Source organism: Stomoxys calcitrans, chromosome 5 (assembly GCF_963082655.1).
Source record: "Stomoxys calcitrans chromosome 5, idStoCalc2.1, whole genome shotgun sequence".
Taxonomy (NCBI): domain Eukaryota; kingdom Metazoa; phylum Arthropoda; class Insecta; order Diptera; family Muscidae; genus Stomoxys; species Stomoxys calcitrans.
In genome coordinates this window covers 5,955,757-5,976,334 of record NC_081556.1, presented here as the reverse complement: position 1 = coordinate 5,976,334, position 20,578 = coordinate 5,955,757, and the positions used below count along the sequence as shown (strand labels likewise).

The window sequence follows — 20,578 nt, the reverse complement described above, 5'->3', positions numbered from 1 at the left end:
GATTTTTTTATGACAAACATGTTATCATTAACATTTTGAAAGAGTTTACTCATGGCGAAAAAAATGAAAAAAAAAAAACTGAAATAAGTCCGGCACTAGGTAGATGTTTCACCGAAATATCAATATTTTGCTTTACATAGACTTCAAATTTTGCAAGAAAAACGCGATGATTTCATTTAGTGGGACACTTCCTTGTTGTTTATGATGAAATTTTGTTATGACAAACATCACTATCATTAACATTTTGAAAGAGTTTACTTTGCTTTTTTGCCTTTAATAATAATTTTTTCCACAATAGCTTATTTTTTCTTAAAAATATTTACAAAAATTAAAATTAAAATACTTTGTCTAAAATATTAAAGTTATTAAAAACTTGCATTATCCTACATATCAGGTCAACAGTCTTGTTCCCATCTGCTTGAAAATGTTATAACTGCAACTGTGCCATATCCAATTGGAAAAATTTTACGTAAAGGTTAATTCTGAGTTTTTTAATTTTTATTATTTTTTTTCAATTTATAGATTGTGATGTCATATATTATAAGTTATTATTGGTTTTTGACGCTGTTTTATTTTAGCATTATCCAGAGCGGGGATTGGCAAAATAGGTGCTTTTTCGCACATCAGCTCCTCATTATTATACTATTTATGCACGCATAAAAAATGGAAATTTGCCCATGAGTATCACTGAGTACTGTCCGAGTCAAGTTTAAACGGCGTGCCGCATTGTGACACTTCAGATGGTACAGTACCTCACAAAATTAGGAGAATAACCATCGATGAAATTTTATTCTGATGTCCTCGCCGGATTCGAATCCAGACGTTCATGGTCATAGGCGGACATGCTTACCTCTGCGCTACGGTGGCCTCCACGCATACATAACACGCATAATAAAAATTTGCCTGGACTTGATTTTCAGTAGAATTAGATGTTGGTCTGAAATGTCTTACCTTTCTTCCTGAATATAATGTAATCTTAATGATAAGATAGTTGATTAAACTTTTATCATCAATAATCAGCTTTTTTTGGTTTGAAATTCATTAACGAAAGTATTTATTAAAAAATATACATAGATTTTTACTGTGGTCATATATATTTATATATAAATATTTGTATTATTGAATACTCCAAATGCAATTATTGTTTTTTTAGTAGCTGAGTGCTGTCATTATATATTTGGTATAAAATGCAGTGTTTTCTGTGTCTGTACTTGAGGATTTTCGGTCGTAGCCGTAGTTCATGCTGGGACCGAAGTACATACATATTTATATGGAATTTATGGTTAAAGCATCAACTGTGTTTTGTGGTTCTACTGTTAACCCTTTCCTATCGGGTATTCCACCTCCTCCAGATGGCATAGAGATCGTATCATATGCGGACGATTGTACGATCATTGCATCAGGCCCTCCACCCATTGATGAAATCTGCGATAGGTTGAATGTTAACCACAACGAACTTGCTCTTATTTCGCTGCAAAATATCTGAAGATATCTGCCACCAAATCTTCAGCCACATTGTTCACTACAAATACGATACGCTGAAAGTGATAGTCGATGGAAAAAGAGATTCTGACCATTAAGTGTCCCAAAATATTTGGTGTAATATTTGACAGCTTTTACACATTCTCCCCACATGCCACAACAATTTGCGATAAAGTCAAAAGTAGAAGCAAGGTCCTCAAGGCACTTGCCGGTAGCACTTGGAGTGCTGTCAAAGAAACCTCCCGGCACGGGAAAACATTGAACACCACACAGACTGGAAATTTGAGGTCCGATCTGTGCGGTGTCCATTGCTGTCAGGAGAAGTTTAGCTGGGAGCTACCAAGCACTTCCACAGATTGCGGATAGTGGAATGCTCCATACCAAGTAGCTGCAATGGAAATCGCGGACAATCGGCGGTATCGGGCGGTAAGTGGTGCCATGCGTAAAGTAGTGGTTTTAGGCAACAGAGTCAAAATTTTTTTACATTTGCCCTTTGCTTTTGTGGAACTTGTTTGTAGAGCTGTATTTCTACAAGAGAGAACCTCTAGATCAAGCGGCGCTACAAGAGAGAACCTCTAGATCAAGCGGCATATCAAGCGGGTCCAAACAATATTTATGCAGACATGGTAGTAGATGCGGTGAGTAGCTACCGGATGAATGCGGTCCATGGAAAACGACATTGCACCTGAATAAATTGACCTTCCCCGGTAAACCAGATTAATTCTGCCTCAATTCCTACAGTGCAAGGTTTTATGCCGACGTGCAGGATGTATGTGCCGATTGTGACCAGGGACCACACGGCACAGGTCACATGTTTATCTGCAGACCCAATCGACTCAGACCCAGATATCTCTGGACACACTCCATCTCAGACGTAGAGTTCCTGGATCTGGATACTCAACAGAATCAAGCAGACGAAAGATAGATCACAACACACTGCTCAACAACAACAACTGTGGCTGTGATAAAATGTACGGTTTGACTAAGATCTTATTTTTGATTATGCCTAACCATGTCCGTCTGTCCGCGTATTCATTATGTACTTTTTGTTGTCAAGACGGAGATCGCATTTGTTACCCATTTATCACGAAATTTTCCACATATATCTTTTTCAGACCAAAGGCAAGCACTAAGAATTTTGCAAAAATCGGTTTAGATTTAGAAATAGCCCCTAAATATACAATTCAACTGATTTACACTTATAAGGTCGTAGTTATTACATTTTCAACCGATTTGCACAAAATTTGGTATGGAATGTTTATAAAGCTTCCAATTTATATCTGGTTATAGATAAAGACCACCGTATCACAGAGGTTAGCATGTCCGCCTAAGACGCTGAAAGCCCGGTTCAAATTCTGGCGAGAACTTCAGAATGTTTCAGAAATGTTTGCGACATTTGTGAGGTACAGTATTATTTGATAAGGCTGCCATGTAAAAATTTCTACACAAAGAGGTGTTGCATGCGGCACGCCGTTCGGACTCGGCTATAAAAAGGAGGCCCCTTATGATTGAGTTTAAACTTGAATCGAACAGTACTCAGTGATATGTGGGAAGTTTGCCCCTGTTCCCTAATGGAATGTTCATTGGAAATTTGCATTTTTATAGCTATTTGCCCGGGGAGCTTAACACATATTATGCATGCTTCAAGGCATGTATATCAGAATAGACATTAATGCAATTTTACTAGTTTTGTTGTAACATTTTTTCAATATTGGTTTTTTTACTTTTCTTTTTTAAATGTATTTTTACTAATTCGGGTTTTTTCCAATCCATTTTTGTTTTTTTTTTCATATTTTTAAAATAATTTAGTTATTGAAACTGGCATTTGAAAATATTTTCTGCACTTGCATTATTTTATAATAATTTATTAATACATTCTTTGAATAATGAGTTTTGACAATTTTAATGTCCTGCTTACTATTTGTCTATGTTTACTTCTTATTGGAAATAGTTTTGACCCGCTCCTCTACCTTTGCAACTTCCTTGTTGATAGCTTCCAAATTTTGTGCGAATGTCTCTTGGACTGAATGCAATAATTCTTTATTATTGACAAGAGATGTGGTAATTGTTGTTTGTTTCTCCTCAATCTCAGCAATGATTTTCGCAAAATTCATGGCTAAAACAGGCAAAGATTATTTAATTAAAATGGATGGCATAGCAAAAATATATAGAATACTTACCATATTTATGTAATGATTCCAAAGCTTGCATTCTTTCTATGATATCGGGTAAAATCTCCGCAACTGGTTCGGTACGTTTTGCTATGTCATACATTTCCACTACTTTTTGGTCACGTTTGGCATCGTCAGACGAGCCGCTGGATTTTGCAGCAATTGCATCCATTTTTGCACCAAGGCTGCCTAAGCGCTCTTCGATGACATCTATTTTTTCTGATTGCAATAGGGCTGCTTTGGTATTTAATTGACGCACAGCATCCATCACATTTGTGCTTTGCGTTAGTGTTGTCAAACGGCTAAGCTTTTCCGGTTGAGCTCCCACCGCTTGCTCTAATTGGTGTAGACGATGCTCCAGCTTTGCAATACGAGCCGAGGAGGCTAAGTCGGTTCCAGGCGTTGGAATAGCGGTGAGAACACCAGAATTTTTATACTCGTCAACTTGATTAATAAGAGCTTTTACTTCCTTATCAGCTTTGTTTGGAGCCTGTTCTTTGCCCAATACCTGTTCTAGTCGCAACGAGTCGAGAACCTTTTTAGCAGTCGTTATAATAGTGGCGACAGCATCATATGATTCCTTCTCTTCCTGCACCAGCTTTCGGTCATTTTGTAATGACGAAACTTCCTCCAAAAGCTCGTTCATCTCACATTGCAAACGACGACATTTTTGGACGGGAGTTTCCTTTTCACCCATACCAGAAAGCTCGAACTCACCGGTGGTGGCGTCATAGCCACGGCATGAACGTCGACCAATTCGGTCGGAGAAATCTACATTGCCAGCCAAGGACGATCCACGGAATCGTTTATAAGCATCTTGGGTTGAGATATGCAAACGTTCGATAGCTTCATTTTCGGGCTCTTCTTCATAATAGTCGGATGTCTCCGTTTCAGCATTATCCGGTGTTTCGTAGACATCGGGTTGGTCATAAGCCTACAAAAGGAATTAAAACAACAAAAAACCAAGTTGAGGGCATGACTAATAAACTGAAAAATGGGTGGAAATGCATAAAAGCTTACAATGCCTGGTAAATTCTCGAATTTGGGATCTGCCATTATTGTGGGCACTGTATTTATGAAGAACGAACAGGATTATTTTCTTTAGATGGTCGCGAATTATTATTTTTGCAATAGTAACAGATTGAAGCTGTGAAAATAGTTTGACGTTTGCAAATATTGTTTATATGTCGAATGATATCATTTATTTTTGATATGAACATGTAACAATGTTAACATATAGAAAGTAAGATGTCGCTAATGAGCATGTTTGTTTTTTTTAAGTGGGTTGTTCCCATTTAAAGATATGTCGTTTCAGCATGTCAAAACTATCGATCATGGCTGAATTATTTAAAGGTTGTCCCATTTGTACAACAACCAAGCTGAATTATTTGAAGGTTGTCTCATTTGCATTATTCTCACCAATAGAATATTAGGTAATTTGAAAAAACATAAAGTGGATAAGCCCCATGAACATCATTAAGGATGTCAAATCTGCCGATTGAAATGTCATCATATAGCTGATCGCTTGGCTAAACTTTGTTCAGTGAATCCTGTCTCATTTGTACAACAACAATGTACAAATGAGACAGGCTGAAAACAGCTGGCCATTTTGACGGTATTAAGATGTCAATTCTGTGTCTACATTCACAAACCTCCTGTGTTTCTCTTTCTCTCATTTTACTTGCACACGTACACATACGAGCGCATTCTTTCTTTGGTCGTATTGAGAAAAATGTCATTTGTCAATGAAATGGCGAATTGCACCATATGATTTGTGGTTGTTGTACAAATGAGACCACCTTTAATTTTTTCGCCATTTAATTTGCCTATCGATATTGATTATATTTGCTGTGTTTTATTTATCAGTTTAGCGGATTCGATAGCTTATGGAAAAATAAAACGATCTTCCCACCAAATGGTTTATACTTTAACGTTGGCATTACTGCCGCTTAACTTAAAACGCTGAAACAAGAAAACTTTTAAACTCTGCAACAAGAAAACACTGCAAGAAGACGCTGCAACAAGAAAACTTTAAGACATTACAAGAAGAAAACTCTAAAACGCTGCAAAAACTAAAACTCTAACGCAACGCCGTTAAGGCTCTATCACACTACATGTTCTTTTTTTATGACATGGCACTTTTTAAGCATCATTGGTATTTCATTGTGTTTCAAAATTGCCAATTTACATACGATTCATCATTTTTGATATCACACTAGTATGTTATTTTTGTATGACATAACCTAAAAATGTGAGCTACAGCTGATTATTTTATGGCTAAAAATTGTTAGTTGTGAAAACAATTTAATTTGGGGTTGCTTCAAGCTTTATGATTTCTGTAGTAGTCTGATTAGAATTTCAATAGCATTTACGATAATTAAGTTATGTTTATTTTATATATGCTCTAATTTCACAAAAATTATTATTTGAATATGACTCAAACCAATCAGATTTGTTGAGCGAGATTTCTGAAAATTCATTCAAATCAACGCTTTCGCAAATACTTACTTAATTGACCACACTGCTCGAATACAGCTCTGCAACTGTCATAATGTCAAAATAAAGCAAGATGGCGACGTCGTAATTAAGAAGTCTAAATCAAGAAAAAAAATTCCTTAACTGGGCTTGTATTTATTAATTTTTACAAACAAAATTGTCTTTACCGTTTGAAAATTTTGCAAAAATGTGTAGTACAATAGTAAAGCACTATGATGTGCTTTCACAAAACGTATAAATTATATTTCAAGACAAATAAGACGCTGTGCGCAGATATCGAAAACAAAACACGGTCACTTTAACACAAAAAGGTAAATAATAAATAATAATAATGAAAATTTTTGGAGAACTAGGAAAAATATTAGTGAAAAACTAGCAAAAATGTAATTGCATTGGAAAAGTAGTGATCGTTAAGGATTGCTACCGTCTAAGCAAAATGCACACGTAACCTTGTGAAGCTGCGTAGCACGGTAGCCCTTTTGTCCAATGGCATCATAGTGTTGCTTCTTCGCTTCTTCTACACATTTCAGTGAGATGATGCTCGAAATGGATAGATGTGTGCGTTGTGTTTTTTGATTTTATGACCAAATATGGTTTTGATAAACTTTTTTCTCTTTTTCAGAAACTTCCATATTTGTTCCTATTAATAATCAAATATCCAACAGTTTGAATAGTAAAACGTACCTAGCAAGAGGACGTCAGGAACGTCTAGCAAATCGCTGAGTAATGTCTTCCCAACAAGACACAGGCCACAGAGGAGACATAAACTTTGTGTTGGCCACAGGAATGCCTAATACAGCCCATAATTCGAATAATAATAACGCAAATACAACAATCGCCAACGCGCCTTCTCTTCTTCTGAATAATAATACGAATAATGAGCAGCCACAAACGAAACGGCAAAAGATTGAGAAAACTAAGCATGCAAACGGCAACAACAAGGCCGTAAACTCAATAGTTGCTTCTGCTGATTTGCCTTCCCCGCCCGATATAATTTTCACTGGAAATGGCAATGCCATCTGTTCATCTTTGTCGTCCTCAGCACCTTCCATATCAACACCATGTTCATCGTCCAACAATTCACCTTCATCAACACCGAGTAGTTCAAGAACGTCGTCATTAACACAGCTTTTAAATGTTCAAAATTTCGCCTCAAGTGTCTTGCCTTTAACTAATGGAGATCCATCGGCATCCATTTTAAATGACCAGAATATGGCAAGTACAAGTGTCTCGAGTGGCTGCAGTAGTAGTGTATGCAGCTCTACAGATCAGTCTGCTGATGAAGTGGACCGTGTCACTTTGCCCGATCTGCTGCCTTTGTCCTCCACACGTCACAGCAACATGAGTGCTTCCTGTCATTCCATAACCAACTTACCTGCAGCCACATTATCTACCAAACCACAGAAGCCGGATGAAAGTAGTGCTGCGCAGGATATGCGTGAGTTCGAGGAATCACTTAATAAACAGTGCTTGTGCGGTGTGTCTGAGCGTATGTTAAGAAAACCGTTTCAGTCTCATTACTCAATGGATGCCAATGGCCAGAAACGTGTGGCCAATCTAAGTGAGTGGCCCACGAATAAACTGCTACAATTTCTCTCGAATCTACAATTGCTTTTCGACATATATCTAAAGCAAAACTCAAAAGGATTTATTTGTGCTCGCATTATGGACGTGTGCGATGCATTGATACGGAATGATCATAATCTAATCGATGAGATTATTGTATTGGCTGGATACAGCAATACGTATGTGCAGTTTTTAGCCGGCCGTGTATTGGCCTCATTTCTTGTTATAGCCAAACATGAAATGGACGATGATTGGCTTAAGAAATTGGTAGATAATCTATTTAATTTTGACCGTCTCGATCATGTGGCTGTTCAGAAAATGCATTTTAGTTTGGAAATTATTAAGAGAATTGTTGAATGGAAGGACGTCGATTTGCATCCGTTGGAAGAGGAAATTGCCGAAACCCATAGTATGCCAGAACCAACCACCTCTACTTTGGCATCAGAAAGTAGCCATGGCTATCTACATTTCCAAACGCAACAAACTTCATTGGAAAGTAACTATTTTGCCATACATTATCGTTCGTCAGAAAACTTGGATATTGCTTCGGGCAGTAGTAGCACATCAATTTATTCACACGCGAGTACAGCTATGCATAGTGGCGGAAACCATCAGTTTAATGTTATGGGATCGTCACATATAGCTCATCATTCCTCGTTAGGCCAGACCTGTCACTTAGTGACCCTCACCGATTCAGAGAGCTTCGACACAACGCATCTTAAATGTATCACCATTAAAATACTCGAAAACAAATGGCCAGCTTTGGTTAAAAATATGTCCTCATTGATTGCCAACCACTTGGACGTGGAGAATGCAGAAAATTGTATTTTGAACTTTCTGCAACTTTGGGAAAACATCATTTCCGTAAAGGCTAATCTCTCGATTGTAGAGACTTTGCCGTTCTATGCACAACTGGATAAATTTGAATTGCTGCTTAACCAGAATCTTTCTTGTACCGTGTATAAACAAATGCTGTGCCTTTTCAACGAAGCGTTGTGTTATGGTTCCACGTTAGCATTGCAGGATATGCTACCCGATGAGACATGCATGTTGGCGCACCAAATTGTTCGGCATGTTAAGGATTTTCGAATATTAGAATCTCTACCTCGACGCCAACCTGAGAATATTGTTGGACTGATTGGCTTTAAACGAAAACCCGTATTCTATGTTCCGGACTCACTACAACATCATTACGGCAATGATGTAGCAACAAATGCCCTCAATGCGGGAGAAGCTATTGAAATGGACAAAACAATTTTGCAGAAAATTGTTCTATTAGTGCTGAAGTCAATAGCAGTAACGGTCAAAGAAATACGAAGTGATTCTTCTGATTCGTCGATAGATTCGACGGATTATGATGCCTTCCAGGACATGGTCCTAATAGAGAGATCTATACGCGATGTGCTACGCAAATTGGAATCTTTCATTAAACACACTTTGGAATTTCATCCTGAATGCCACTTTAGCAAAATTCTAATACATCTTTTTGATGACCAAGATGATCACCTAATCGAGGCCATGGTGTGTACGCTGGACGTCACGGCTGGCATATCGTTCCGAAATAATGCGTTTCCCGAATTGGTTTCCATGTTGAATCCGGTGTATACATTCCTAGAGTTCCTGAAAATGATATCGAACAGCTCCGACTTGCTGCTCGATTTGTTAGTTAGTAACGAGACATGCTTTCTGTTGTACTTGCTGAGATTTCTCAAGTATATACGAATGAATTGGTCTATGTTTGTACAAAGCTGCCATGACTTTGGTATGGGTGCTACCACCCTGGACGAAGCTATGAGTGTTCTAATACGATTGAGACTACAAATATCCCGTTTGGTGTCTAGACAATTGTATCCGTATGATATATCGCCAGTGCTACGTTTATTGGAAAGCTGTGAAAGTCTTTACGAGGGTAATGAGCTAAGCTAGCCAACTGCTGAAATGTCTGCTGGCTAACTCAAGTCCTTCGAGTGCCACCAGTGTCTTCCAAAACAAAATGCCATACGGCAACGGCTTCGAAATTCATAGCACACACGCAAGCCCCAATCCCATATATTTTAACAAATAATTACTGTTCAAATATCTTGCCTTTCTAGCGTTTAGAGTTTATTTTTAATATTTAAAGTACATAGTTTAGTAGGATTAATTTTCAATAAGATAAAAATGTACATTTTTAAATAGAATTATTAAATTGCACTAACATACACATACATTCTTCCCACAACGGAATATAATAAATGCTTCGTAATAATAATGATAAAAGGTGTTTACAAATTTAGATCACATTATTAGTTACGCTTCTTTCCCTTAAGTTAAGTTTATACACAAAATCATTTTTAGTTTTTGATAATAATGAGATGATAAGAGAATGAAAACAAACAAAAAATCGCAAGAAACTTGATATAGTAACTTTGTATGCAGTTTTAATGACTTATTTATATGAATAACAACATAGTGTAAATAATGACAAACATAGATGATAGGATCCCGAACATAACTACAACTACACATTCATTTACTTTTTACTACAATACAATTACGATACAGATGACCAATAAATAAATCGATATATATATTTTTGTAATATTGTTTCATAAACCGAATGCATTTCATTCCAATCTAAAGGTCTGTGCTTTCACCTTTAGTGTCTATTAATCATGCGCACTCTACGTTTGGTGGTTTCGGGGCCCAACATATCTACGGAATCCACCAATGGCATGGTTATGGATGTTCGCCTTTCTAGGGAGTCGGATAATAAGCCCAAGGGATTCTTGCTATTGTGTCTCTGCTGGTGAAACGTTGAGGCCGGCACTGAACAACGCCTCCTCTGCATCATCACGGATAACTCTTCAACAAATTCAGTTAATGAATATTTTTTTCTTTTGGAGAATGCTGATTCTGATTAACCTACCTGGTTTTGTTAATGGCGACAGTGAATTCGAATTATCTAGGGATAGGGTCATACGCTGTCGTAGTAGTTGCCAATTATGGTTGCCGCTGCCGCTGCCACTGCCTGGTAAGGGTGATAGGGGGGGTGGTGGTGGTGTTGGCGTTTTTTGGGAAGAAGACATCTCTAAATTATGATAATAATATTGCTGCTCAGCGCCTGTGTCTCGCCGAGATGATGATGATGATGCCACTGTACGTTTTTGTTCTAATCATGATGATGACGATTTGGTTTGTTAAAGAGGTTAATTGTTCATAAGTATGTATGCATATTTTTCTTTTGTTTCTTTCAAACAGGTACACATAGGTAGTAGTGAAGAGTGAGTTTTAAAATTTTGTGAATAATTGCGAAAAAATGTACAATATAAGTTTAGAAACATCCAATTACATGAGAGAGTAGAAGTTTTGTTTTTTTTTTATTAAAACATTTAGATAAGCTTTTACATCAAGTAGTGGAAGGAATACATTTGAAGGAAAGTTTGAGGTTTGAGATTTAAAGGTAAAAACAAACGCACACATACACCCCCTGAAAGAGGATGACCACTTCAGGAGGACGACATCTTATATTTAACGTTGCTGGCAAAAATAAATGAGGTCGATAGTAAATACAAAAGATTGGTAGGTATAAAAGAGGTTTTGCTTGGATATTGATCACATTCATACATTCGAAATGACACTTATTTTCTACATATACATACTACAATCAATTAAGGCTACATATAACGAATAAAGGATAAAATTCCACTCGGATATAAGAATTTAAAGCTATAGTTTTTCTTTGTGTTTGATATAATTATCAAATACATGTTTTGGTCATATTTTGATTTTTGATTCTTTCAGTAAAATAGTACATTTAAATAAATGCTTTTTATTTCTCTTCAATCGACACTTGATAGGAAGTTTATAGCGTAAGAATTTTAAATCTGGAGTTTCGCGGAAATACCTTTTGATGCCCGACGATCTCTGTGGGTTTGGGCGTAGGACTGCAGAGAGCACCGTCTCAAGAAGCGTTTATCGTTTTTATTCTCCTGCAATGATTTCACAAATTATTCACATTTCTATTCAAAGTTGTTCAATGTTTATAAGTGGATAAAAGGGTCAATCGATTGATCAATGCCTAAATAGAAAAAGGAACTAACTCGAATTTTTGTTTCTTTTTGTAGGAAAAGGAAAAAAACTTAATAAAAACCGAAAAAAATATTTAGTTTAAACAAAATCAATACATTTTATTTTTCTTTTAAAACATTTTACGGATTTTATTAAGTCATTTCCTTCTAAACAGAAACAAAATATTATGTTTTCAAGTTTTCACATAAGGCCATCGCATTGATTGATTAATTTTTTCTTTATAAAGTCGTAACTTACCGATTTATAATGTTGATTTATGTCCGACGCAGCTTTGAGTAGCAAGTAAATAAATACTAAGGCAAACAAATATATAATGGGTTCGGCATCCTTTTTGTCGGTTTTGGTAAACTTATTCACTTTGGCTTTAGTGGAATTTTTATTTTTATGGAAACCATTTTTACCATTAGAAGGCATTTTTATAGAATATTTAGATTTTTTGTTTTTCTTACTGTATGCTTTGGAACACTTATCTCCTCTACCACTACCTCCGTCTACAGTGTCGCCACTACTCTCAGCAAAGTCCAAAAGCGATTGTTTTTGCGATACTGTCTTGTTTTCTTCATGCTGGGTCTTGTTGATGTCTTTTGTGAATATTGCCAAATCCTTGCATATATCTTTGTATTCTAACAACCTATCCAAAACATTTTGTGCACCTTTGATATTTTCTGGGTGTGGGTAGGTCTGGGTGGTACGCAAAATATTTTTTTCGGCACAATTTACAAAGCAGCGAGGTAAACTGCTCATTCCCAAATAAATGGTTGCAAAAACAATTAACAATCCAATGGGGACAATATGATGATTGTTATAACTTTGCTCATCTTCCCCTGTGGCGTTTGAAAGTTGTCCATTTTTGTCACACTGGACATGACTTTCCATAGAATTATCGTCATTCAAAGTAGTAGTGATTTCTTTTGTGTATCCAGATTCTTGTATTTTCAAACAATTACTTATTAATTTTTCGTGCGAACCCTCTTCAATCATATTTTCTTCTAATTCTATGTATGTATCTGCTGTATTGTTATGACAATGGTAAATAGCAGTTAGATAAAAATCAATATGTTGACACCTGCCTGAATGTTTAATAATAAATGACGATAACGGTACTTATGTCAGACAAGAGTTGCCAAAGTAAGCCCGTATAAAATCCGAATATTCGGATTTGTAATTTACTTCAATGTGGCCTTTACATTTAAGGAAGTATCGAACAATTTTTTGAGAAAAAGAAATATGGTAATGATAATATAATCCACAAAATATACTTTAGGCTGAGTATTCACCAATGCCTATTATGTCACCCTGTTACGCAAAGAAAATTTAATTTGGGCTGCGGTAACGGTACCGGTAACGAAAATTTCATTTAGGATATGTCAATGCGTTTCTTGTGGCAACGAAAATTTCGCCAGAGGTGCATACTGCTCTTAATGGATAAATTAAACGCCCTATTAATTTAATGCAATTCAATTTAATAATAAAAGTTAACATTAAAACTTTTCTTTAGACAACAAATCAGGAATTAAATGCTAAATGTTAGTTAGTAGTTTTTTGTACAAAATAACGCATTTTATTTAGTATTATTATTTAACAAAGTGATTTTATTGTTATAATATTATTTTTTACTGTTTTCTGTCACCCTGTACTGCTGCCATCAACATTGTCATCGAACAACGTTGGTAACTTCACGCAGGTTCTCAATTGCGTCACTTCAAGTGTTGGAACTGTACAACGTCATAACTACGTGTATACGTCATACAGTCGTCATCGTTTTTTGTATATATTTTTTATATTTTGTTGCTGCTGCGGTTTGGATTTGTTTATATTGATCTTTTGAAGACCACAACATGGAAGAACAAGAAGAATCAATATCAACAACAAATTATTTATCGTTTAAGCCAGAAGATTGCTCTTCGCCAAAGTACATCAGTCGCAACTCGTTGTTTGGAAGTATAATACGAAACGACGGGAAGAATTTTGTATTAAATTCACCTCACAATTCCAAAAAAGTATTATTGGATATTCGTTTAATTGCTCTCCTGCTTATATTTGCATGTACCATTTTGTTGTACAAAATGGTTATAGTGAGTAAGTCAACAACAACACAAGTGTAAATGGGTTGTCAATGGTGGGGTGGGTGGTGATTACGATAATTCAAATTGGAAAACTTGTGCGTCATTTTCATTGATATATTTATGTATTTGTAGAAGCATATTAGATATTCTTTCCTAGGATTTGATAAAAGGAAACATTTTTTGCTTCATTCAATATACATACCTAAAACTAATAATTAAAAAAGTGAACATTAACGTATCTATTGATGATCTCATTAGTTTACTACTTAACATTTCCTCAGCTCTCTCCCTTGACACACTTGTCAAATGTGTCTGCCAAATAAAGAAGTTCATGCAATCTTCTTACCCTCATTTCCATTGGCGTAGCTAGGGGGGCGCTAGGGACCCCCAACGAAACCATAGCCCCCCAGAATTTTCGTTAGTAGTAACTACTGTTAGCTATTAATTGCATTGTACTGTATTTCAAACCAAAAATTAAAAATCCATTCATTATTATACTTATATTACAAAGGAGCACCACAATAAATCTTACACGGACTATTTCCTACCACCATACCAAGTTTCGTGCAAATCGGTTGAAAATTGTATTAAGCACAAACAAAAAAAAAAACGGCAGACGGATATATGACAAGGAAAGGATACGCGGACAGACGGGTATGTTTTTTTTTTATTAATTTTCATACCTATCACCGAAGGATGGGGGTATATTCATTTTGTCATTCCGTTTGCAAAACATCGAAATATCCATTTCCGACCCTATAAAGTATATAAAATACGATCTAGACATTTCCGTCCGTCTGTCTGTTGAAATCACGCTACAGTCTTTAAAAATAAAGATTCTCAGATTCTTTTTTTTTTGTCCATAAGCAGGTTAGGTTCGTAAACGGAATGAATCGGACTATATCTTGATATAGCCCCCATATAGACCGATCCACCGATATAGGGTCTTGGCCCATAAAAGCCATATTTGTTATCAGATTTTGCTGAAATTTAGGAAAGTGAGTTGTGTTAGGCCATTCGACATCTTCCTTCAATTCCAGATCGGTTCAGATTTGGATATAACTGCCATATAGACCGATCTCTCTATTTATTGTTAGATTTTGCCAAAATTTGGTAAAGTGAGTTGTGTTAGACCCTTCGACATCCTTCTTCAAATTGGCCCAGATCGGTCCAGATTTGGATATTGCTGCCATATAGACCGATCTCTTGATTAAAGGGTTTGGGCCCTAAAAGGTGCATTTATTATCCGATGTCGCCGAAATTTGGGACAGTGAGTAGTGTCAGGAGCTTTGACATCCTTCTTCAATTTGGCCTAGATCGGTCCAGATTTGAATATAGCTGCCATATAGACCGATCTCTCGATTTAAAGTTTTGGACCCGTAATAGGCGCATTTATTGTCCTATGTCGCCGATATTTGGAAAAATGAGTAAAGTTGAATCAAGATTTGAATATAGCTGCCATATAGACCGATCTCTCGGTTTAAGGTTTTGGGTCCATAAAAGGTATATTTATCGTCTGATGTCGCCGAGATTTGGGACAGTGAGAAGTGTTAGGCCCTTCGACATTCTTCTTCAATTTTTCCCCGGTCGGTCCAGATTTGGATTTAGCTGTCATATAGACCGATAACTTGATTTAAAACCTTGGCCCCATGAAAGGCGCATTAAATGCCTTTTAATGCATTAATAAAAGCCCCTTTTATTCCCCGATTTCACCGAAATTTAGCTATGTTAGGCGTTCATGCTGAGTATAGTATAGATCGGACAATTTTTGGCTACAGCTCCCATAAAGACCGATCTCCCGATTGGAGGGTTTTCACCATAAATAGGGTATTTATTACCAAACCCGATTTTGCTAAAAATGTCATCAGTTGTGGCGAGTTGGAACCAAATCTGACCAAATGTCGATATAGCTGGTGTAGGTTCATAATGGTGCATTTTCACCGGGTATATATCTATACCTGAGGTGATAGGTGTCCAAAGTTTGGCCCGGCCACAAAGCCTTTTTATATGCTTTGATTTGTTTTTTTTTTGGTTGGACTGTAGCACCCCCGGGAAAAATGTCTACCTACACCAATGCTCATTTCTTTAGCGGCAATATTTCATTTTTATCGCTATTGTGATGTTAATATGGCCATGGTTAATGTTGACTTGTTGTTGGCCTGTTGCCTAAACATATAATGAAGTAAATAAAAGATTTTTTCAACAATAGGAAGCAATATTGGAAAAAGAATTTCAATATAATATTTATTGAAACCCTTAAATGTATGAGTAGCTCAAATACAAAGTCTACAAAGACATAGAAGTAGGCTGTGATTTATTTTTATTTTTTGGCTGCAGAATGTAATAGGCCTACCATTTGTTTACGTCGCCAAAGAACGGCAAGAAGTTAGACCCAATGTTAAGTATTTAAGTATTTCTATTCTGTACCCGTGTTTGTTTATGTGTTTTTGTAATCCAGTTTGAGGTCACAAGTTGACTTAAATATAGAAAATGTTACATCTCTCATCCACCGTAACGCAGAGGTTAGCATGTCCGCCTATGACGCTGAACGCCTGGGTTCGAATCCTGGCGAGACCATCACCAAAAAATTTTTCAGCGGTGGTTTTCCGCTCCTTGTGCTGGCAACATTTGTGACGTACTATGCCATGTAAAACTTCTCTCCAAAGAGGTGTCGCACTGCGGCACGCCTTTCGGACTCGGCTATAAAAGGGAGGCCCCTTATCATTGAGCTTAAACTTGAATCGGACTGCACTCATTGATATGTGAAAAGTTTGCCCCTGTTCCTTAGTGGAATGTTCATGGGCAAAAATTTGCATTTTGCATTACATCTCTCGTTCGTCCTATAATGTGAAAGAAGTTCATTAGTTAGGCGATCTTAAAAAAATTATCTGTTTTTATTGGCGATTACAGCCATCAGGGGTCTTTGTGTAATTTAGCTAATGACCACTAGAGTGTTATATCTGAAACTTAATTTTATTTTTCAATTTATAGAAATAATGTTTTTACTATAACATTAGGTAATTAATATGAATAATAGATCCGACCTAGTGGGCCGACTTTATATATCTTCCATCGTGGCGGGTGGCCAAATCGCATTAGAAGTGAACAAGTAAAAGCGTGCCAAGTTCGCCTGGGCCGAATCTTGAATTCTGCTAAAAATTTATACAAAATAAATTTAGTTGAAGGACATAATTTTATTGTACATACCAAACTTCTGTCAAACCAGCAAAGATTAGAGTTTTGAGGAACCGAACAAGGATAATCGAGAGACCGGTTTATATGGGAGCTATATCAGGTTATATACCGATTTGGACTTTACTTAGTACAGCGCATAATGTTTTTGTGCATACCAAACTTCTGTCAAACCAATAAAGATTAGAGCTTCTGAGAACCGAACAAGAATGATCAATAGACCGTTATACATGGGAGCTTTATCGGGTTATAGACCAATTTAGACCGTACTTGGCTCAGTTGTTGGAAGTCATAACAGAACATCGCATTCAGGATTTCAGCCAAATCGGAAACACATTGCGACTTGTAAAGGATCAAGAAGTGAAAACGGGAAATCGGTTTATATGGGAGATATATCAAGTTACATTTCGATTTAGACCTTACTCGACAGAGTTGTTTGAAGTCATTACAGAACACATATTACAAAATTTCAGCCAAATCGGACAAAAATTGCGGTTTCTAGGAGCTCAAGAAGTCAAATCGGGAGATCGGCTTATATGGGAGCTATATCTAAATCTGAACCGATATGGCCCATTTGCAATCTCCAATGACCTATATCAATAATAAGTATGCTAAGTATGTGGCTAGCTTTACGCGTTCGACCGCTGTCGTGATTTCGACAGACGGACGGACATGGCTAGATCAAATCAGAATGTCGAGATCCAGATCAATATTTCGTGGTGCTACAAACGGAATGACTAGATTAGTATACCCCCATCCTATGGTGGTGGGTATAATTATAGGAGTTCTATCAGTTTGTAGACCAAATATAACATGGATCTTGGAAGCCAATATTTTATCTAAATCGAATAGGACTTCAATAGCAGAAGGAAGAAACATAGTACGTGTTCGACTGTCTTATACTCCTCTGCGTTAGTTTTCCTATAGGAGCTTCGCATGATTTTCATTAGGACAGTGCGGTAAACGCCGTGATTAGTCTTGATAGCTTCCGTGGATTCATGCTTATGACGGACGCTCATGACAACAATGAACACCACATAGATCGCAGCTCAAAGTTCCAGACTATGTTGTTCACTCTTATCTCGTATAACGCCCTTGACAAAGTGCATTATTATAGCTTACTTTTCTATAGAATCATTTGTTAGTATCTTCGAAAAAAAAAAGTTTGATGTTTGTTGTAGGTGCGTGTTATTGATTTATGGAAGTACTGACCTGATGTTTTCATTTTTGTTTTTTAGTTGTATGAATATAAAATAATTGTCATACATGTATCGAATTTTCAGTGCCCTATACAAATATGGAAAATGCGGCTAATTTAAGAGACTACATAGAGAGCAGCTATAGTAATGCCGTTATGTGGGCAAATCATCATGAATTGATGCGAATATTACATCCTTTTGTTTGCGGTTTGCTCGTGGCAATATTTGGATATTGCCTGGTATATTTAGATAGCAATGTTCCCGGTGTAAGTCCACCAACTCCATTTTCACCCAGGAAAAGAGCAATGTGAGTATGCTAATAAACCGCTAGAAGCCCAAGCCTACATAATCTGTTTTTTTTTTAGTTATTACCAGCAACGGAGCAGCATTCATTTGGGTTATTTAACTGCTTTGGCAGTCGGTGTGGTCATATCCAGTCTCATGTATTTAGATCTTTAAATACCTCAAATGAAGAGCCAGCATGTCCAAGCAACAATAAATTAAGCCTTTTAGTATTTAAATAACATAAAAACATTTCTTTATTGGTTTTTCAAAGCAACGAAACTAATCATGAAATATATCCTAAGTACAAAGTAATTATAGGTTCTTCCGTGTAGCTATTGCAAATTTAGAAAATGCTTTAATTTTCATTGTAAACTCTTACAATTGGCAATCAAATATACAGTATTTTAAATATTATTTTTGTTGTTGTAAGACAAATGAATTAACATTTTGAAGGCGCGTCAAACTGGACGGTACAATGGAGCCATGAATAACTTCTACTTTAAAAGTACGCAAGCAATTAAATCCACTTGCTTTGCCTACCAGACGTACCTTAGAATCTGGGGAGAAAATATTATTAAATGGTGTTACGGTTATGTTATTTTTATATTACCAGAAGCTATGTTGTCCAAAGTAGAATCAAAATCAAAATAGGAGCACTGTAGTACAGGTCCGCTGCCATCACTGTTGCGGACCAACAATACTTTTTCAAATCGGTGTTTGCCTTTTACAATTTTGACAACTTTACCTGTAATTATTATACATTAATTAAAACAGCAGGTTTTATTTCAATGAGAATGATTTTTCTATTGCTAACCGCCAGATTATTAAATAAAATAAAAAATTGCAATTATAGACAATGGGTAATACGGACCGTTTAATAATAATAACTTTACCATAAACATCCCAGAGAGCATTTATTGTGGGGTACAGCTTGGAAGTTTTTATCATGAAACCTACAGTACCGACAAAAACTCTTAAATTTCGCTGCACATTATCCATAGGGTCATATGGCTTCTTTTCTGTTCTATTGTCCTTAGATGAAGCGTCATAAAGCTTGGTGTTTCTATCACTGGCCTTAATTTTCGGTATTGGCGGCATAATAAATAATTCGGTCTTAGTTTCCAGTTTATCGGCTGGAGTAAATGAGTCGTATGGTCTTTTTAAAGATCGTCTTACACATATTTGTGTTTGCTTCAATATAGGCTGCTTTTTACCCAAAGCGTCCTCATTGTTGCTTTTTAATTCACTTAGAAGTCTATTTCTCGAGTTTCCTTCGCGAAAAACTTGAGCTAGTGGTTTCTTTGTGCCTAAAAATTGTTGTATTTCATTTCAGAGAATTATTACCTATTGTTTCAGAGAATTATTAACTAATTACCTGAAAGAAACATTTCACATTTCTTTTGTCTGTCGTTAAATTGTTGAGTGGTTACAAATAACGGTACACATTTACCATCGGCAAATATGAGCCCAGGGTTCACTTAAAAAGGTTAGGTCGCTTGCCCCCAGCTCATGACATAATTACCAGGTAATGTACCGTAAACAGCTGAGTACAATTTTTCTCACGAAGTGCACTATCTGTCAACGATTTTTGGTTGTTTGTATGTGTATTAAAGTTAAGAACCATCAAATACATACAAACAACGAAAAATGTCGCGAACTAAAGGGTGATTTTTTTGAGGTTAGGATTTTCATGCATTAATATTTGACAGATCACGGGGGATTTCAGACATGGTGTCAAAGAGAAAGATGCTCAGTATGCTTTGACATTTCATCATGAATAGACTTACTAACGAGCAACGCTTGCAAATCATTGAATTTTATTACCAAAATCAGTGTTCGGTTCGAAATGTGTTCATTCACCGTAACGTACGTATGTGAAACTGCTGTTTTTTACTTGGGGTTTGATGTTTACAATTTGACATTTTCCCATTAAACAAAAAATAGTCTTTTAAAGTTGCTATAAACGGTGCTAAAATATAAACAAATTTTTATTTGTATATTTCACAAACTTTTTCAACACAATAAGGTTTAATTTCGTAATAATTTGAAG

At 36.3% G+C, this 20,578-nt stretch overlaps 5 protein-coding genes and 1 long non-coding RNA gene across 7 annotated transcripts; 3 read left to right on the top strand and 3 right to left on the bottom strand.

Moving 5' to 3' along the window:
• The first annotated feature begins 287 nt into the window (after window positions 1-287).
• On the top strand, window positions 288-1,019 carry LOC131998070 (uncharacterized). Its single transcript, XR_009398528.1, has 2 exons — window positions 288-475; window positions 579-1,019. It is a non-coding gene; the product is annotated as an uncharacterized LOC131998070 (long non-coding RNA).
• Window positions 1,020-3,331: 2,312 nt separating this feature from the next.
• Window positions 3,332-4,861, bottom strand: LOC106094667 (dynactin subunit 2). The gene is made up of 3 exons (XM_013261900.2): window positions 4,674-4,861; window positions 3,663-4,587; window positions 3,332-3,598 (listed from the first exon to the last, which is right to left on the bottom strand). The coding sequence occupies exons 1-3, from the start codon at window positions 4,707-4,709 to the stop codon at window positions 3,414-3,416; spliced, it is 1,146 nt and encodes a 381-aa protein (XP_013117354.1). The 5' UTR covers window positions 4,710-4,861; the 3' UTR covers window positions 3,332-3,413.
• A 1,362-nt stretch (window positions 4,862-6,223) lies between these two features.
• On the top strand, window positions 6,224-10,310 carry LOC106095346 (protein lines). Its single transcript, XM_013262585.2, has 2 exons — window positions 6,224-6,460; window positions 6,772-10,310. The coding sequence occupies exon 2, from the start codon at window positions 6,876-6,878 to the stop codon at window positions 9,639-9,641; it is 2,766 nt and encodes a 921-aa protein (XP_013118039.1). The 5' UTR covers window positions 6,224-6,460; window positions 6,772-6,875; the 3' UTR covers window positions 9,642-10,310.
• On the bottom strand, window positions 9,781-12,884 carry LOC106095358 (uncharacterized). Of its 2 annotated transcripts, XM_013262601.2 has the most exons (5): window positions 12,236-12,884; window positions 12,024-12,148; window positions 11,602-11,686; window positions 10,624-10,866; window positions 9,781-10,559 (listed from the first exon to the last, which is right to left on the bottom strand). In XM_013262601.2, the coding sequence occupies exons 1-5, from the start codon at window positions 12,765-12,767 to the stop codon at window positions 10,354-10,356; spliced, it is 1,191 nt and encodes a 396-aa protein (XP_013118055.1). In that variant the 5' UTR covers window positions 12,768-12,884; the 3' UTR covers window positions 9,781-10,353. The 2 variants fall into 2 exon arrangements, with proteins under 2 accessions (XP_013118055.1, XP_013118048.1); XM_013262594.2 differs by having other exon boundaries at window positions 12,024-12,884.
• A 567-nt stretch (window positions 12,885-13,451) lies between these two features.
• Window positions 13,452-18,942, top strand: LOC106095552 (uncharacterized). Its single transcript, XM_013262786.2, has 3 exons — window positions 13,452-13,865; window positions 18,328-18,550; window positions 18,609-18,942. The coding sequence occupies exons 1-3, from the start codon at window positions 13,625-13,627 to the stop codon at window positions 18,700-18,702; spliced, it is 558 nt and encodes a 185-aa protein (XP_013118240.1). The 5' UTR covers window positions 13,452-13,624; the 3' UTR covers window positions 18,703-18,942.
• LOC106095551 (uncharacterized) lies at window positions 18,940-20,114 on the bottom strand. The gene is made up of 4 exons (XM_013262785.2): window positions 19,904-20,114; window positions 19,422-19,835; window positions 19,139-19,273; window positions 18,940-19,085 (listed from the first exon to the last, which is right to left on the bottom strand). The coding sequence occupies exons 1-4, from the start codon at window positions 19,914-19,916 to the stop codon at window positions 18,940-18,942; spliced, it is 708 nt and encodes a 235-aa protein (XP_013118239.1). The 5' UTR covers window positions 19,917-20,114.
• Between the last annotated feature and the right edge of the window lie 464 nt (window positions 20,115-20,578).

What these genes read in the sequence shown, in the direction of transcription:
- LOC106095551 (XM_013262785.2), bottom strand. An exon ending in TGCTCTCTGGGATGTTTATG is followed by an intron (nt 19,274 to 19,421) that starts GTAAAGTTATTA and finishes TAATAATTACAG; the next exon opens with GTAAAGTTGTCAAAATTGTA. An exon ending in TTTGGACAACATAGCTTCTG is followed by an intron (nt 19,086 to 19,138) that starts GTAATATAAAAA and finishes TTTTCTCCCCAG; the next exon opens with ATTCTAAGGTACGTCTGGTA.
- LOC106095358 (XM_013262594.2), bottom strand. Translation starts at nt 12,767, where the DNA reads ATGATTGAAGAGGGTTCGCACGAAAAATTAATAAGTAATTGTTTGAAA. An exon ending in TAAATCAACATTATAAATCG is followed by an intron (nt 11,687 to 12,023) that starts GTAAGTTACGAC and finishes AAATCATTGCAG; the next exon opens with GAGAATAAAAACGATAAACG. An exon ending in GTCGCCATTAACAAAACCAG is followed by an intron (nt 10,560 to 10,623) that starts GTAGGTTAATCA and finishes AATTTGTTGAAG; the next exon opens with AGTTATCCGTGATGATGCAG.
- LOC106094667 (XM_013261900.2), bottom strand. Translation starts at nt 4,709, where the DNA reads ATGGCAGATCCCAAATTCGAGAATTTACCAGGCATT. An exon ending in TCGAGAATTTACCAGGCATT is followed by an intron (nt 4,588 to 4,673) that starts GTAAGCTTTTAT and finishes TTCCTTTTGTAG; the next exon opens with GCTTATGACCAACCCGATGT. An exon ending in GGAATCATTACATAAATATG is followed by an intron (nt 3,599 to 3,662) that starts GTAAGTATTCTA and finishes TGCCTGTTTTAG; the next exon opens with CCATGAATTTTGCGAAAATC.
- LOC106095552 (XM_013262786.2), top strand. Translation starts at nt 13,625, where the DNA reads ATGGAAGAACAAGAAGAATCAATATCAACAACAAATTATTTATCGTTT. An exon ending in GTACAAAATGGTTATAGTGA is followed by an intron (nt 13,866 to 18,327) that starts GTAAGTCAACAA and finishes TCGAATTTTCAG; the next exon opens with TGCCCTATACAAATATGGAA. An exon ending in TCACCCAGGAAAAGAGCAAT is followed by an intron (nt 18,551 to 18,608) that starts GTGAGTATGCTA and finishes TTTTTTTTTTAG; the next exon opens with TTATTACCAGCAACGGAGCA.
- LOC106095346 (XM_013262585.2), top strand. Translation starts at nt 6,876, where the DNA reads ATGTCTTCCCAACAAGACACAGGCCACAGAGGAGACATAAACTTTGTG.